At 40.5% G+C, this 15246-nt stretch overlaps 1 protein-coding gene across 4 annotated transcripts in view; it reads right to left on the bottom strand.

Moving 5' to 3' along the window:
• The window catches only part of CPQ (carboxypeptidase Q), a 439474-nt gene that overhangs the window by 90531 nt on the left and 333697 nt on the right, over positions 1 to 15246 (bottom strand). For all 4 annotated transcript variants that reach the window (XM_040625805.1, XM_040625806.1, XM_040625807.1 and 1 more), the window contains exon 6: positions 14084 to 14175. In XM_040625805.1, the coding sequence (XP_040481739.1) occupies positions 14084 to 14175 (92 nt within the window). The remainder of the gene's footprint in view (positions 1 to 14083; positions 14176 to 15246) is intronic.

The following is a 15246-nucleotide window of genomic DNA, read 5'->3' as shown; positions in this document are numbered from 1 at the left end:
CTACCCACAAGGAGCACCTCTTGATCACAGCCACCTTTCATTGAAGAAGAGCAAACACCAATCTATTTTGGCAGGTACAATTTTCCAACACACTCAGTAAACAGTTTGCCAATTAAAGTACTGACAAACTGAGCTCTCAATTTCGAAGAAAAGAACATGCTAAGGGTTGTAGATTATTTTATCTCCCAACCAAGGAAAGATTGAACTAGAGTCTACTTTCTTAAAAGCAAAACAAACAAAAAACCAGAAAAGTGTTGAATCATTTGTTCTTTGAGTTGTGTTTTGCAGATAATGCCCCTTTGGCAGTTCACAATTCATCTCCTGCCCCAACCCACTGATCTCTCCTCAGTGCGCTCACACTGAAACCCTTAAGGCAGATAGGATTAAGGGACACCACCCTTTGGAGACCTCACAGCTACTTTCTTTTATAAGGCTCCTCCAGTATCCTATGTTGCATCCTTAAATTTAGACACTGCTAAGTGGACATGGCCTGGAATATCCTTATTGTCTGATAATGTTAAAGAATATTGACCCAAGTAAAATCTCTGTCCTTTGAAATCTTTAAAAACAGCACAAGCAGGGATCCATCCGAGAGTATCTCTGTGCTTGGTTTATCAGGCCCAGTTACCTGGAAGTAGAAAGCTGAACTTGCTGTGTGGAGGCTCCATATATGTTTTCCTAGGTGGGTCTAAGCTCTACACATGTAGGGAATATACAAACGGATAAATACATACACTATTTCCATCTCTTGAGGATTAGAATTTTGCTCTTACTTTTCTTTTCTTTTAAGATTAGAAGCATTGGGAGATGTCCTGAGGTGATATCCCAGGGTGCCTCTGATCTGAAGACAATCTTTTAAATAGTGGAATGATCTTAACATTTATTTGTGTGAGAAGGCGTTTGATATCACTAAAAGTTCTCTTTGGATGTTTTTTGATTTTATCTACTGTCCAGCTAAAACTTTACTTAGAAAATGCCCCCAAGCTAAGAGAATATTATAGCAAAGATTAAAAAGTTTTTTTTTTAATCACTGTAGCAACCTTTAGACAGTTAACTTCAGGAACAAATACATATATTTATTTTTATACTCTCCAGAGCAAGCACCAATACAAAACATTGAGAATTACTGGTGATAGCTGATATCTGCATGATTATACAATATCATCTAGCCTTATACTTCAAAATGTTATAGAATGTGGTTCTCTGCTATGTATGTTTTTTTTTAAAGATTTTATTTATTTATTTGACAGAGAGAAAGACAGCCAGCGAGAGAGGGAACACAAGCAGGGGGAGTGGGAGAGGAAGAAGCAGGCTCCCAGTGGAGCAGGGAGCCCGATGCGGGGCTCGATCCCAGGACCCGGGGATCACGCCCTGAGCCAAAGGCAGCCGCTTGATGACTGACCCACCCAGGCGCCCCATCTGCTGTATATGTTTTAAACTAAGCATTCTGAAGTGGCTTCTCCATTCTTCCATTCATGTGTTCACCATAGCCACCACGCCTGATTTTATTGGTGTGTATGTACTTCAGACTATGACAAGTGGAGAGAGATATATATGTATATACGTACTCATATATATGTAAATCCTACATTTAAGATGGGCGGCAGAGAAGTACATGGTCACAGAGTCATTATGGCTGGTCTTGAGATAGAAAAGCTAGGTTCAAGTTCAGATTCTGTACCTCGTGGCTGTGCTGTGTAACATTAGAGATGTTCTTTACCTCCTGGGGCCTCTTCATTTTCATGCATAAAAAAGGAAAACAGTACCTTGCCTGGCAACTACCAGAGTCATTACTACTATCCAAGTCTGCGAAGGAGTACTCTTATTTATAAACGATCACGCTGATGCAAGAGATCACAATGACATCTTGTAAATAGTATGAGGTTGTTACAGATTTGTTTGGGAAACAGGATCTTCAAAAATTCTTAATGCTTTCTTTTCTTTCTGTAAGTCTATCCAAAAAGGTCTCTAGTACTGGATTATCAGCTCTATTAAAAGGAACAAATTACTTTCCCTTACATGGAAAAAAAAAGGGCAATTTCACAAAGAACTTTTCCCTCCATTTACTATTACAGTCTCTTCCCTTTGACCTTTCCTAATTCAAATGACAAAACAGCTTGATTGCTTCCCATTTGGCTCTGCGGGGTATAATAAAGTATTTTCCAGAGCTTGGGAGAGGAAAAAAACCATCCAGTTATGCCAGTGATGGGGAAAGGATGCATGCCACACATTCTCCCACCTCTCGGTTAATGCCGGGAGAGTTCCCCGAAATACATCTACAAGTATTTACTATAGCATTGCCTGTGATTTCATGGGGCGGTGCATCTCACTGGATGAGTTTTATTAAATGAAACTACAGAAATCTATAAAAGCCAATTATACTCCTGTTTTAACTAGTAATGGGAGTTTCGTCTAATCTCAAAATAGCTCATGCTATGAAACCATTTTAAACCTTTGTTGAAAGGCCTTGTTAAGCTTTTAAAATTCGAATTGTCGTTTATATATGTTTTGCCATGTGGGGCATAAAAGCCCTTTAGAAATTGATTCTAAGAACTCTCCTTTAAGAGAACTCTGAAACCAAAGCAGTTTAGACAAACTGCTGGTTGCTAGGGGTAACCTCAGCTTCTAGAATGAATAATCGCAAATGCAGGACAAGCACTTGATAAGAGTATGCAAGAGTGAGGTCTTCTGAAAGAAAATAAGGAATAAAAGCCCTAATCTTTGGGTTAGGAAAAACCATTATTCCAAGATCAACTCTATCAGCGGACAAGTGGCACATTTAAGACGCCACAGGACTTGGGTTAATACTTATAGGATGGCCCATTGGACTGCGTTCCACGGAGCAAGTCAGAGGACTATGGAAAGTCCTCCAGCTGTAGTCACAATGGTGTCCCGCGATTGCGCTTCTCAGTTCCCTGCTTGATCGTCAGCCCTGAAAGTAACATAGTTTTTGTCCCACCGATTGTGGCTTCTGGACACTATTTCTCAGAGAACAGAGTGAACTCACCACCCAGTAGTTGCTTCCCAGCATTGAGCTTGCTGGCAGCCCTGCCAGTTTTATTTTGCCCATTCATTCCTCAAGCCGTCTTTTTCAGACTATTCTTTGACAGTTATGTATTTATGACTCTAGCAGAAGGACACAAAAACCACAGCAGCCAGAAGTAGGGCACAAATGTCCAGAGGGGCTACTGATTATCAAAAGATATGATGTGCTGGGGGTCTCCTGGGAAAAGCCTCTCTCCCAGACAATAATTCAGGCTTAAAAATGAAATACTATAGGCAAATCTATGGATAAAACTAGGATGTGGGTATAAATCGTGAACGACAATTGTTAGGGATTAGGAAGAGAGTTGCTAAGATGTATTGGAGTGTTTGTTTCTTGAAAAGACCCTTCTACATGTACAGACTTTTAAAAAAATATGTCCTTCAAAATATATTTTTGAATATTATTGCATTTAGTTATCTTAATTAAGGGTTTCTGTTGTTGCTTTAAGAAATATTGGGCAAGTACGCTAACCCCTTCCTCCAACGAGGTTACTATCCTGTTGTGTGGCTCCTTGGCTGGCTATCACTAAGGCAATAGACTGACCTGCTGACGGTGTGTTCTGCTGGCAAAATACCTAAGGGGAAACAACTGTCACCTCTTGAGGCTAAGCTTACAAACAGTCCTATTAAAGCCCACTAAGACACATCTAAATGTTAGCTACAAGACACCCTCAATGTTAGAATTCCACTATGTGCTACAGACCTCTTTCACCAAAAGGTAAGACTGTGCGATTGGTGAAAAAGGCTTCAGAAGGAAGTTTCCTAAACTTGTTCCCCATAAGGGTTTAAAACAGGAGTCAGCAAATGTAACCAGCATGCCAAATCTGACCTGCTGCTTACTGTTGTTGTTTTTTTTTCAATTTCGGGTTTCATTGAAACATAGCTACGCTCATTTGTCTAGTATTGTCTATGATAGCTTTGCACTACAAGATCATAGTTAAGTAGAGGGGCCATATGGCTTGAAAACCTAAAATATTTACTATTTGGACCTTTAAGGAAAAGCTTGCCAATCTTGGTTTAGAAGATGAATGGGAAGAAGACAGTCCCGGGCAAATTAAAATAGCACTGGTGATTCAAAAGTGGTCTGCTGACTCCGTAACTTAGTAAGTCCCAAGCACATGTGATGGGACAATTTAGTTCCAAAGGCTCTGACCCATATAGGTCACTTGTGAGCCTAAGGCATGACACTTCAGTTCAGATTTGTGTGTCCCGGTGTGCCAAGCTGATTTCCTTAGAAAGCTCATGCACCAAATATGCTATGGGTCCTTCTGGGTCAGATCACGACCCGGTTGGCAATAGGAAGGCATTGAGGCAGAAACTATTTGTGCCTAGTTGGCAACCTCTAGTAAGCTGGAAAAAGAGGCCGGATGCAAACTGAAGTCCTTCTTCATGCTTTCAGGAATGAAGAATAAGTGAGATAAGATGTCAGCCACGATAAGTCACAACAAACCTCGGTGTTTGGGTACAATGCTCCCAGAACGAACCTTAAAAGTGCAGTTGCGTTATTTGGGTTACCGGTGGTAGCAGAGAAGTCAGGATAAGAATACCATTATTTACATGTATAGAGATCCAACCAACACTCAAGCCAAACTTCACTGTGATCTGAAGCCATAAGGCGTTATGGGATAAATATCGCCTCATGACTGTAGGCAAAGTCCTGCCATCCAATGAATATGGAAAGATTCCATTCTAGTTGTCACAGTCAGTCTTTTTACTTTAAACTATTCCTCTTCTCCTATATGGAAAAAATAATAAAAACCAGCTAAGAAAGAGCCTTCCTAAAGAGATATAGGAAGAAGGGGAGTCAAAGCCTACTCACATTCACAAGGTGACATGATGTGATTCCCTAATATCAAAGGGAATATTTTGATACTTCTGCCCAGGCTGACATGTATCTCTACATAACTACCGTACATACAGAGGACTCTAAAGCTCCCCAGTCACAATGGAATTCCACCTAGGAGAATGCAAGCAAATACAAAAGACAGCCCTTTCCCTTTACTAAAAAAAAAATAATAATTTATAAATTCTAATAAGACTCCAAAGAACTCCCAGGTGTGCTGTAGAAATTATGTGAATGTTGGAACCACAAGGCTCTCCACGCCAACAATATACTGGGATAAATGAAATTTAAACCAATTTTGTGATGTGCTTGACCAACTAATGCAAATATCTAGGCGCTGAAAGAAAAACACGGGATACATAAAAACCCAGCAGTAACGATTCAGACAATAACCTGTGATTAGCACGTCTATACTGCACGGGACATTAATGATGGAAGAAAGCCCACGCTGGAGACACGGCGCAGACACAATTATGCTAAATGGGTATATCAGGTCTATTATTTTTATAACCGGAGCTGCAGATGAGCACAAAACTGTCCCCACTCTGGCCATGGCACCCCAGCTATCACTTTATAGAGAGGCAATAGGGCCGGCGACATAAAAATATCTAAGTACATTTGCGCAGATAACATAAAGAAGTCCCACAAGCATTTCTACCATCTCCCTTTATTTTAGAATGAAACATGAACCTGATGAGGGTTGGGAAGTTGGCAAGAACTCCACTACTAAAATAAGCTAGGACTTTCTTATTTTTATGTAAGAGGACATCTTGTTCCTCAGCATGACCACACAAGAAATTCCGACAAAACGTTATACACATTCATTTCAACTTTTTCTGCTTTAGAGTTGCTGAGAGTTAGGGTAAACGGATGCACTTAGAATGATCATATATCTATTCCCTCACTTAATAAAGCCTATTTAAAATATTGCCCTAATTAATGATTACCAGAACACAGCAGTGTTCATAATCCCTGTAATTCAATTGCCAGTAGTTTGTGTAATAAATCAGGAAAAGGTTAAAATATTTTTTATGCCAGAATAGAACATATCAATCTATTTTATTTGATTACCTTGTGTAATGAGGCTTTTTCAAGTCTAGATTACCTTACTCATTATAATTATGACAGATATTTTTGCTTAAAATGGGAAAGATTAAAAAATGTCAGCAATCTAGTCGAGACTGTTCTAGGATGTTTTTTCCTCCTTTGTACATTTTGGGACATGAGCAATGACATTAGGCTCTCCTTCCAAGAGCAGAGAAGAGAATAACATGGTTCCCATGAAAAGCAGATTAGGCGAATGGCATCTGGACAACATTCATTTTATTCACTGATTTGAAAATTAAATAAAATCATATATAATATTTTCTAATTCCAAAGTTAAATTCTACTCTTCCAAAAGAATCTTTTTTTTAAATTTATTTATTTGACAGAGATAGAGACAACCAGTGAGAGAGGGAACACAAGCAGGGGGAGTGGGAGAGGAAGAAGCAGGCTCATAGCGGAGGAGCCTGATGTGGGGCTCGATCCCACAACACCGGGATCACGCCCTGAGCCTAAGGCAGACGCTTAACGACTGAGCCACCCAGGCACCCCATTCTTCCAAAAGAATCTTAAAAATTACTAGAGCACAATAATATCCTTCTATAGGTGGTGACATTCCCTTCTTAGTGAATGCAAGCTGAATTCAACTAATAAAGAAGTTCATATTTTTTTTTAATATTTTATTTATTTATTCGACAGAGATAGAGACAGCCAGCGAGAGAGGGAACACAAGCAGGGGGAGTGGGAGAGGAAGAAGCAGGCTCATAGCGGAGGAGCCCGATGTGGGGCTCGATCCCATAATGCCGGGATCACGCCCTGAGCCGAAGGCAGACGCTCAACCGCTGTGCCACCCAGGCGCCCCAAGAAGTTCATATTTTTAACAAATAATTTCATCAATAAAGAATAACACAAAGGCATTCTATGCCATCTTTCTTCCCCTTTTCTAGAATAACCTATGTTCTGGGCATAAGAGAAATCTCCCTCCCTCAACTTTTTAGGGATCATTCTTGCCTAAGGCCCCCTTTTGCCTCCATTGAGTTCCAACAGCCCCCTACCTCCATGTGAAATCTGTAATCCTGGGAGTCAGCTTTAGTTATGAACAGAATGGCATTCCTATGTTCTGCTCTTCCAAGGGGTTTCTCTGAAATGAAATAAGGTCACTCCAACCATTAACAGCCCCACAAACCTCATGCAGGATAAAAGGGACTTGGGTCTCCTTTAAATCATAAGGCAGAACACAGAATGGAGGTGACAATCATACAGGAAGAAAGCAGGAGGGAGTGAGAGAATTCTGGCCATTAGAAGTGGAGGCAGGACTTTCCTTGGGACTCTGCAGAACTGTACCTTGAAAAACTTAAAAATATTACTCCCACAAGCATGGCCAGAAATAAAAAGTCTAACAATATAATGTATTGGTGGGGGGTGGGGAACAACTAGGACTCTCATAGCTTGCTGGTGGGTATCTAGCAAAGTTAGACATATACCTATCATATGACACAGCAATTCTACTTCTAGAAAAGAAAAGAAACGCATGTGTCCCCCAAAAGATTTGCACAAAATGTTCACAAGAGCCTTATTTATTATACCTAAAACTGGAAACAACCCAAATGGCCATCAACAGGAGAATGGATAAAGACGTTGTGGTCTGCTGATACAAAAGAAAAGTCTCTGTCATAGAAAGGGACGAACTACATGTACCAACATGGATGAATCATAGTACCATACCGTTTAGTGCAAGAAGCCAGACTCAAGAGTACGTACTGCATGATTTCATTTATAGGAAATTCAAGAACAGGCATAACCAAACCGTGGTGATAAAAATCAGCATTAATAGTTAGCTTTGGTGGAGTCAGAGGTTGATCTGAAAGGGAAGTTTCCTAGGTAACCAGAATGTTCTTGATCTGGGCGATGGTTACACAGGGGTGCACATTTGCCAAATATATTGAGCTATATACTTAAGATCTGTGCATTTCGTTACTGAATGCTAATTATATCTCAGTAAAACACTGTTAACATGAAAAACGTGTTACTTCCAAAAATCAATTATATAAAGTACAAGCAATATACGCATAAATAATTCTCAAGTCCTTGTGCCAATGTGAACAAAGAAAGTGGAAAGAACTTTATATCTGGAAGAGAACATTTTGCAACTTATCAAAATATGTGAAGTAGCATTTTTTTTTGTAAGAGAAAAATACGCATACATCCTTTATAGGACTTTCTGCTATGAATTGTTATGGGCATGCCGGATGAACCCTCAGGATTATTTCTATTCTAGATGACTCCAAAATATAGTAAGAAATTCATTTCCTGGTTGAATTATTTTACAAAGTTACTGCCTCCAAAATGCTCGTAGACCTTTTTGAGCCCAAGTTTGTTTTCTTGAAAAGAGTGTTTCAGACTTATTATAATAGAGTTGCATGTGAGTTTCAAAATTTATACACAAACCACAAATAGGCTGACATAGTTCACAACAATTTAGTAAGGCTAGCAATTATTATAATAATTTGGCTAAAAGTTCATTAAGAAGCATAATTATGAAGTAAAGATAACTATTAATCTGAATAAAATTTTGCTAATTAGTTTGGCAATAAGTTTCATCCTATAATTTTACATCACTTTAGTGTTATATTTTTCTATGAATATATTAATAAAAGGAAATTGTAAATGAAGATGTATTTACTAAGAAAAGGATAGTTAATATTACTTTTCATTTTATTCCCACAAAAGTGTAGCAACCCGTGTCCATCAAAATAGCCTTCATAGAACTTCCGCTGTTGAAAAGATCACATGGAGAGGAAGAAGGAATGCATTCAGAGTAACAAAAGAAGGACTAATAATTTTCTGCATCCTGTTTTTATCAGTAAGTGATGCTATCTAAGTATAGCCAACTTGACTACTAAAGAAATACCTAATCAGAATGCCTAGAACAAAGGATAGCACGTGCACATTTGCAGTATTGCAATAATATCTTCCTGAAGACTACATATTAGCTCCAAGCAAAATTAATAAAATTATTATTTAGGTCATAAAAAGCCATAAAGAAATTGTTATATGGAAATAACCACATGAAAATATTTTATGGTTTTTATCATGTAGATTAAGGGTCAGAGACTTTTTTGGGTAGAGGGTCAGATGTTTAATATTTTAGGCTTTGCAGGCACATACAGCCTCTGTTGCATAGTCAGTTAACGATGTAAAGGACATTCTTAGCCTGAGGTCTGTACATGAACAGGTGGCAGGCTGGATTTGGCCTGCGGGCCACAGATTATTGGTCCCTTACTGATATAGATCACTAATAACCATAACTGTACCATAAAAATGCTAGGGAAATTATTTTAAAAGTTCAAATCTTTTATTTTTACAATCACCAAAATAGGTCCTCCCCAAATAAAAGTTCCGTTCCTCTTTGATAGCACCTACGCCAGAGCCAAAGGCATACCTCAGGTCTCAGTCCTCACCAATATAAAGGAGAGCAGCCTTCCCTTTTCTCCCTTCCTGATTACTCACTCAAACCCACGTATTCCTCAAGGTTTAGGTCTAGAGCCTTCCTCATGACTGACATGTCCTAGCCATTTCTCCCTTTTCTTAACTCCTTTACATCTGCTATGCTAAGCCTTTATAGCACTCTGCATCCTGTCAGTGACAGAATCCTTTGTAAAAGTAAGATACTTTTAGCAAATAATTTAGAACCCCATTATATATTGTTTGCTATACTAAATTTCTTATGGGTTAGTTTAAAGTTAATATTTAAGCAGAATGTAAGATCCTCATGGTCAAAAACTGACTTCTTTTATCCTTTCTTGCATTTTTCCCCTCTCATTCCCTTTCTTTCCTCCCTTTCTCCCTTCTTTCCATTCTTCTTTTCTATAGATTAGAAAGTATTCCACATTTTTAGAGATGTCTAGATAAGGCGTTGTATTTATTTCAAAGATAGAAATAGGGGTTGGAGAGTTAGAGAATGTTCTATGGGAAAGAGGGCATTTCAGTTCATCCTTGCAGAACATGCAAGAGGTGGAAAGAGGAGAATTCAAGGCAGAGGAATGGTATGATTAATGATATGAAGAAAGTCCAGTGTGGGATGCGTAAAGAACCGCTCTTTTTGGTCAGACTAGAGGACGATGGAGGAGAATGGTGGGAAACCATGGCATGGAGAACTACAAGGCCCAAGAAACTAAGCCGTTTGGGCTAGATTCTATTAGCACTGGGGAACAACTGAAGGTCTGGAGGCAGAGGGTTTATTTGAATTGAGCTGGGCTTCCAGAAGATTGACGATATGGTAGGTATAATGGAAAGCTGAACTAGAGAAAAGATAGGGGACAAAGAAATGAAGGATTCATCAAAAGCGACAGAATGTAGAATCAGTGGAGCTTTACCGTTTGTTAGATGTAGGTCGCAGGGAAGAGGAAGGAAGGCAAAGTGTCAGTGACACTGTGATACCTGGCAGCAGGGAGTACAATGCTGTCATTAATAGAAACAATAGAGAAGGAGTGGCAAGTGTGACAGAGATGATGACTGAACGTCTTTCAGGCTGGAGTGTCTGTTGTATAGTAAATTTTTAATAATAGTTTACTGATCTACAGTTGTACTGCTGAAGATAATAGTGCCTTTTTTTCCCTCACAGATAATAATACTAGATCTTAGAATGGCATGCTTAATTGTATGTTTTAATTGTAAATAATATTACAACTTTGTTCTCAACAGAGTAAAACATAGTTATTATATGAGATTCTCTCTACATCGTGAGGGTTGGGAGGGGAAGATAGACTTTAATAAATTGAGTTGAGGAAACTCAGAGTCTGAGACGCCAAAGGATCTCATTGTTGAGGTCTCATATTTACTTAGTGGCAGAACAAAGACCAGAACCTGTTCTCCTGATAGCCGTGGTGTATTAGTTTCTTATCTGAAGGGAGAAGGCAAAACACAGAGCCTTGGAAAGTTCAGATGTGGTACCATTCTATGCTCGCACTTCGAAGTGTTTTGGTAAGTATACTTGCAGGACGAGGAAGGATATATTCCCTTGTCTGCCATTTGTGGTTTAGAAGATATAGCATTCTCTTTAATATGAAATAGAAACTCCCATCAAGTAAATGTTTCCTGATGCCCTGTTCTTTTACTTAATTGTTTTCTTTCATTATTTTTACTTCACAAGAATTAAAACAATACAGTTATATAACTTACTCTATCCACCTAGTCCTAGCTTTCTCTTAGAGGTAACCATGGTTAGTGGACAATAAAGATCCTTTCAGACGTCAGTGAAGCAAACATAAGCTCTCTCTTTGCCTTTCCACATCCATTTCCAGAAGTGTCTCATAAAACCTTCCCACTCTTCCCCTGACCGCCAGCTGGAAATGGACAGTCAAGGCAACACTGAGAGCCAGCGTGCTGAAGAGTCTATCCGCCGGGACCCCGGATGACGATGAGGAGCAAGCTCTCCTGGAGACTGGATGGCAAATGAGCAAGGAATAACTCCCTATTATGTTGAACCACTGGAATTGTAGGGCTTATTCACTTCAGCAGCTAGCACAACCTTCGTTAGATCAGAGGATCTCTTTGTTGTGGCTGGAGTGAACTGGACAGTGTCGGACTATTTTTGGCGTGCAAAAATGATGCTATAGAGAAGTTTAAGGACAATCTTCTCTGTCCTCCCTGGCTTGGCTCTTCTTGTTATATCTACTTCAGGTTAAACTCAGACGCTCCAGGAATGATGATGTTCTTGACAATGCCTTGTTTCGTATGTTAATCAGGAGAATACAGAATAAATCCTTTGAATTTGACTGTATCATATAAAGCAGGCAGAATATTTTTTTAAAGGTGAGATAAAGAGCTATCTAAAAGTAAAAAGCCATGCTTCCCTTTCTGGAATTTCTTTCCATTCCTGAAAATGCAAAGCAGACCAGCCACCAACATATAGATTCTTGTATAGAGGCAACATGGATATTGTCAAGATAAACCAGTTCTGTTAATGTGATTGCACATCTTCTGGAAAAAAATGCATATATGTATTTCTCTGCCGACCTCCTAAAAGCTTAGAATCAAGTCATTTCCGATGGCATCCACGTATTTTAGTAGGCTACAGTGAAACCCAAAACCTTACAGAGGAATAAACCTTTCTTCAGATCTAAGGAATTTCAGTGGTTGAAGAAAGTTCAAGCCAGATCCATTGCAGTTTAAATCCAATTTCTTTTTTCTTGGAGAAGAGTATATTATCGAGAATAAATGTGCTTCAAAACAGTTCTCAGGTATTCTGTTTTTTATAGAGTCCAAGATGTATAGAATCTAAAAGTTCCTCCTTAAAAATAATTCAGTTACTCTTGTTGCCTCAAGATGAAGTGCGAACTTCTTTTTTTTTTTTTTTTAAGATTTTATTTATTTATTTGACAGAGATAGAGACAGCCAGCGAGAGAGGGAACACAAGCAGGGGGAGTGGGAGAGGAAGAAGCAGGCTCATAACGGAGGAGCCCGATGTGGGGCTCGATCCCAGAACGCCGGGATCACGCCCTGAGCCGAAGGCAGACGCTTAACCGCTGTGCCACCCAGGCGCCCCTGAAGTGCGAACTTCTAAACATGGTGTATATATTCTTCTTGTACAGGCTCTTGTTTACCTCCGACCGCTCTGCAGCTTGCGTTCTGGGCACCAGCCACTCTGAACCCCTTCAGTTTCCTCAGGGTGCTGTGCTCGCTTTACCTCCGGCCTTTGCAGGAACTGTTCTCACTACCCGATGCCCTGTCAACTCCTTTTCCTTAGTTTACTTCTGTTCGGTCCTCAAGTCTCTGCTTCGATGTGATTTCTTCCATGTAGCCTATCCTGACCGCTCTCCCAGGCCACGTTAGGCGAGCTTCCTGTCTCTGCCGTCCACACGTTATCAGAACACTTCGCACGTTATAGTATAATTGAAGTTCAGTGGCTGGTGTCCTTTAGATTGGAGTCTTGATAAGGTTAGGGTGAATCATTAAATGATGCTAACCCTAGCACCTAATATGAAGCATAGTAGGTGGTCAGAAATATTAAGCGAAGGTTGCTGCATCTAGAATAGCTCTCATCTGGTGTGCTAGTCCACCACAACATATAGAAGCTCATGGTACCGACCCACCAACCACAGGACACTTATCTGGAATAGTCTTATTCCCCAGAATTACTTCAGAAGAACTGAAGAGGTCAAAGAGTTGAGCATAAAGCACGGTTTTCCTTTGCGCAGTGGTCAAATTCATGCGCCGGAGCTCCTTTCTCTTAAGCTCTAACTTACTGAAATAGGGTAATAGAGACCGACTCTGTAAATGATCCAAAAGGATATAAACACGATTCAAAAAAACAAACCTCTCTCTGATTTTGATAATGGAAGCTTGCCGATCTGTTCCTTCTAATCTGGAAATGCAGGACAAACACTCCAGCAGCGGCAGACCAGACCCTGCTCCTGTGCCCAGCCGTCGCTGCTCAGCAGCATACACGTCGATTTGAGAATTCCCCTCTGAACTAACATTTGACTTGCTCCAGTGTCTCTGTGCTTGTGCACTTTGCCCTCTCTCAGAGGTGGTTGTTGACATTAATCTCCCTGTCCCCAGTCTTAAATGGGATCTTGTATTTATAATCATGATCTTCCACTATCACCTTCTTGCCTCAAGCTTCTCTTTTGTCTTATTAAAATCAGTGTCAAACCAAGCCGTCCTCCACACGGCCAGGTCTGAGCTGCTGCCATTCCCACCGCCATTGTCAGCGCTCCCGCTGACTCAAGGACCCAGGACTTGGTTCTCAAACACTAGTGCTTCCAGACGATTTAGGGCATTGAAGTATGGGAGAGGGCTCCGTGGGAAGAGGGAATGCTTACCTATTATTATTTCTCTGGCATACAAGAGTATAGCAGAACATAGAGACTTTAAGAAAATGGCAGCATGGCAGCTCGGATTTTTCTCAAGTCACAGACTGATGTAGAAATAGAGAAGCCCTCAGCCCCACACCCTCGGTTCACCAGTGCATTCTCTGCTATGGGACCGGATGAAGAACGCTTCTGCAAGGGGTGTTGGCTGGGGCTAGCCTACCAAAAAGTAGTGTTGAGAGTCTTTAGGACAACAGAGGGAAGCAGGGATGCTTTTGGTTTATTCACACTAACATTACATATGCAAATGCCCAGCAACCCATGGCTACTTTCTTACCTTGTGTGACTGGTAATACTGGAAGCCACCGATTCCACCTTGCTCCTCTGCAGTCCAGAGCACCAAACGCAGAGTCCTCTTTGGTCGTAGCCCTGGGAAAAATCATAAAGTAAGTGATCCTTCAGTTGATTTTAAATTTTTTAAAAATGGCAAGGCCCCTCATCTGCATTCTGGAGGCAGGAGGACATCAGAGGCACACATATTCATCTCCTGCTGATGCGATTCCGAGTGTGGCTGACACAGCAAGAAGCGCCCTCAGGGCTGATCTCCAGGGCAGGTTAATGGAGAAAGGGGTTGTGCAAATGCTGCCTTCAGGCCAGGAAGTGAGAGCCTCTAATCATACCCTGAACTGACGACGTGCCCAGCAGGACCCCGTGGATGGCCAAGGTCAGTGGAATGTTAGATTGCACATAGAAGATGCAGTTAGCAGGACTCTAGGCAGATCAGGCGGTCTTCCAATGATTAACTGAAATCCAGTCATTTGGCTCAACTTCCAGATAAGGTGTGTAGGGGATGGCCTCTTAGTCTCAATCCACAAGGATAGCTAGCTGCCCACGCTATCCTCGGTGATGTCATGGCTACGAAGCAGAGGTGATGTTGACGGCTACCCATGGTCATTCTCCTCTACTATTTGGAAATATGAGCTTATTCACTTAAGGTCAATGAAAACAAATGGAAGGCAGATGACATTTTACATACCTCATTACTTTACAAACAGCTTGATGACAATTTCATTGACTTGGGAAATACAATGTTGTATCTTGGAAGTTATTAAAGTTGTTCCCAGATCTGGCACATCTTGAACCATTTTTGAGTGAGTAGGTTAACCTACTGAACTCAAAACCATTTTGAGTTCAGTAGGTTAACTGCAAGGAAGTCTGTTTCTCAAACTTAAGAAAATGGGAACACAAAACGCTAAAAGTCCCATTTTGTGACCAAGAATTAATACCTGTTGTGATTTGGACCTTATAATGTCATTTCAGAGAAATAACAGTGACAGAAAAACAAGAAACTGGGCTTGAATCTTATTAAGAGGATCCATCCTCCTGCCTCACCACAGGGAGCCCCAGGGAAGGACCCTGAGTGGCTCTGAGATGGACCCACTACAAATCTCAAGTGTAAGCACATGAGGGCTGCCACCTGGGCACATGGCCTTCAAGGGA

The sequence above is a fragment of the Ursus maritimus genome, unplaced genomic scaffold (genome assembly GCF_017311325.1).
Source record: "Ursus maritimus isolate PB19 unplaced genomic scaffold, ASM1731132v1 scaffold_9, whole genome shotgun sequence".
Classification (NCBI taxonomy): domain Eukaryota; kingdom Metazoa; phylum Chordata; class Mammalia; order Carnivora; family Ursidae; genus Ursus; species Ursus maritimus.
The sequence above is the reverse complement of the archived record's forward strand: the minus strand, read 5'-3'. Positions and strand labels throughout refer to the sequence as shown.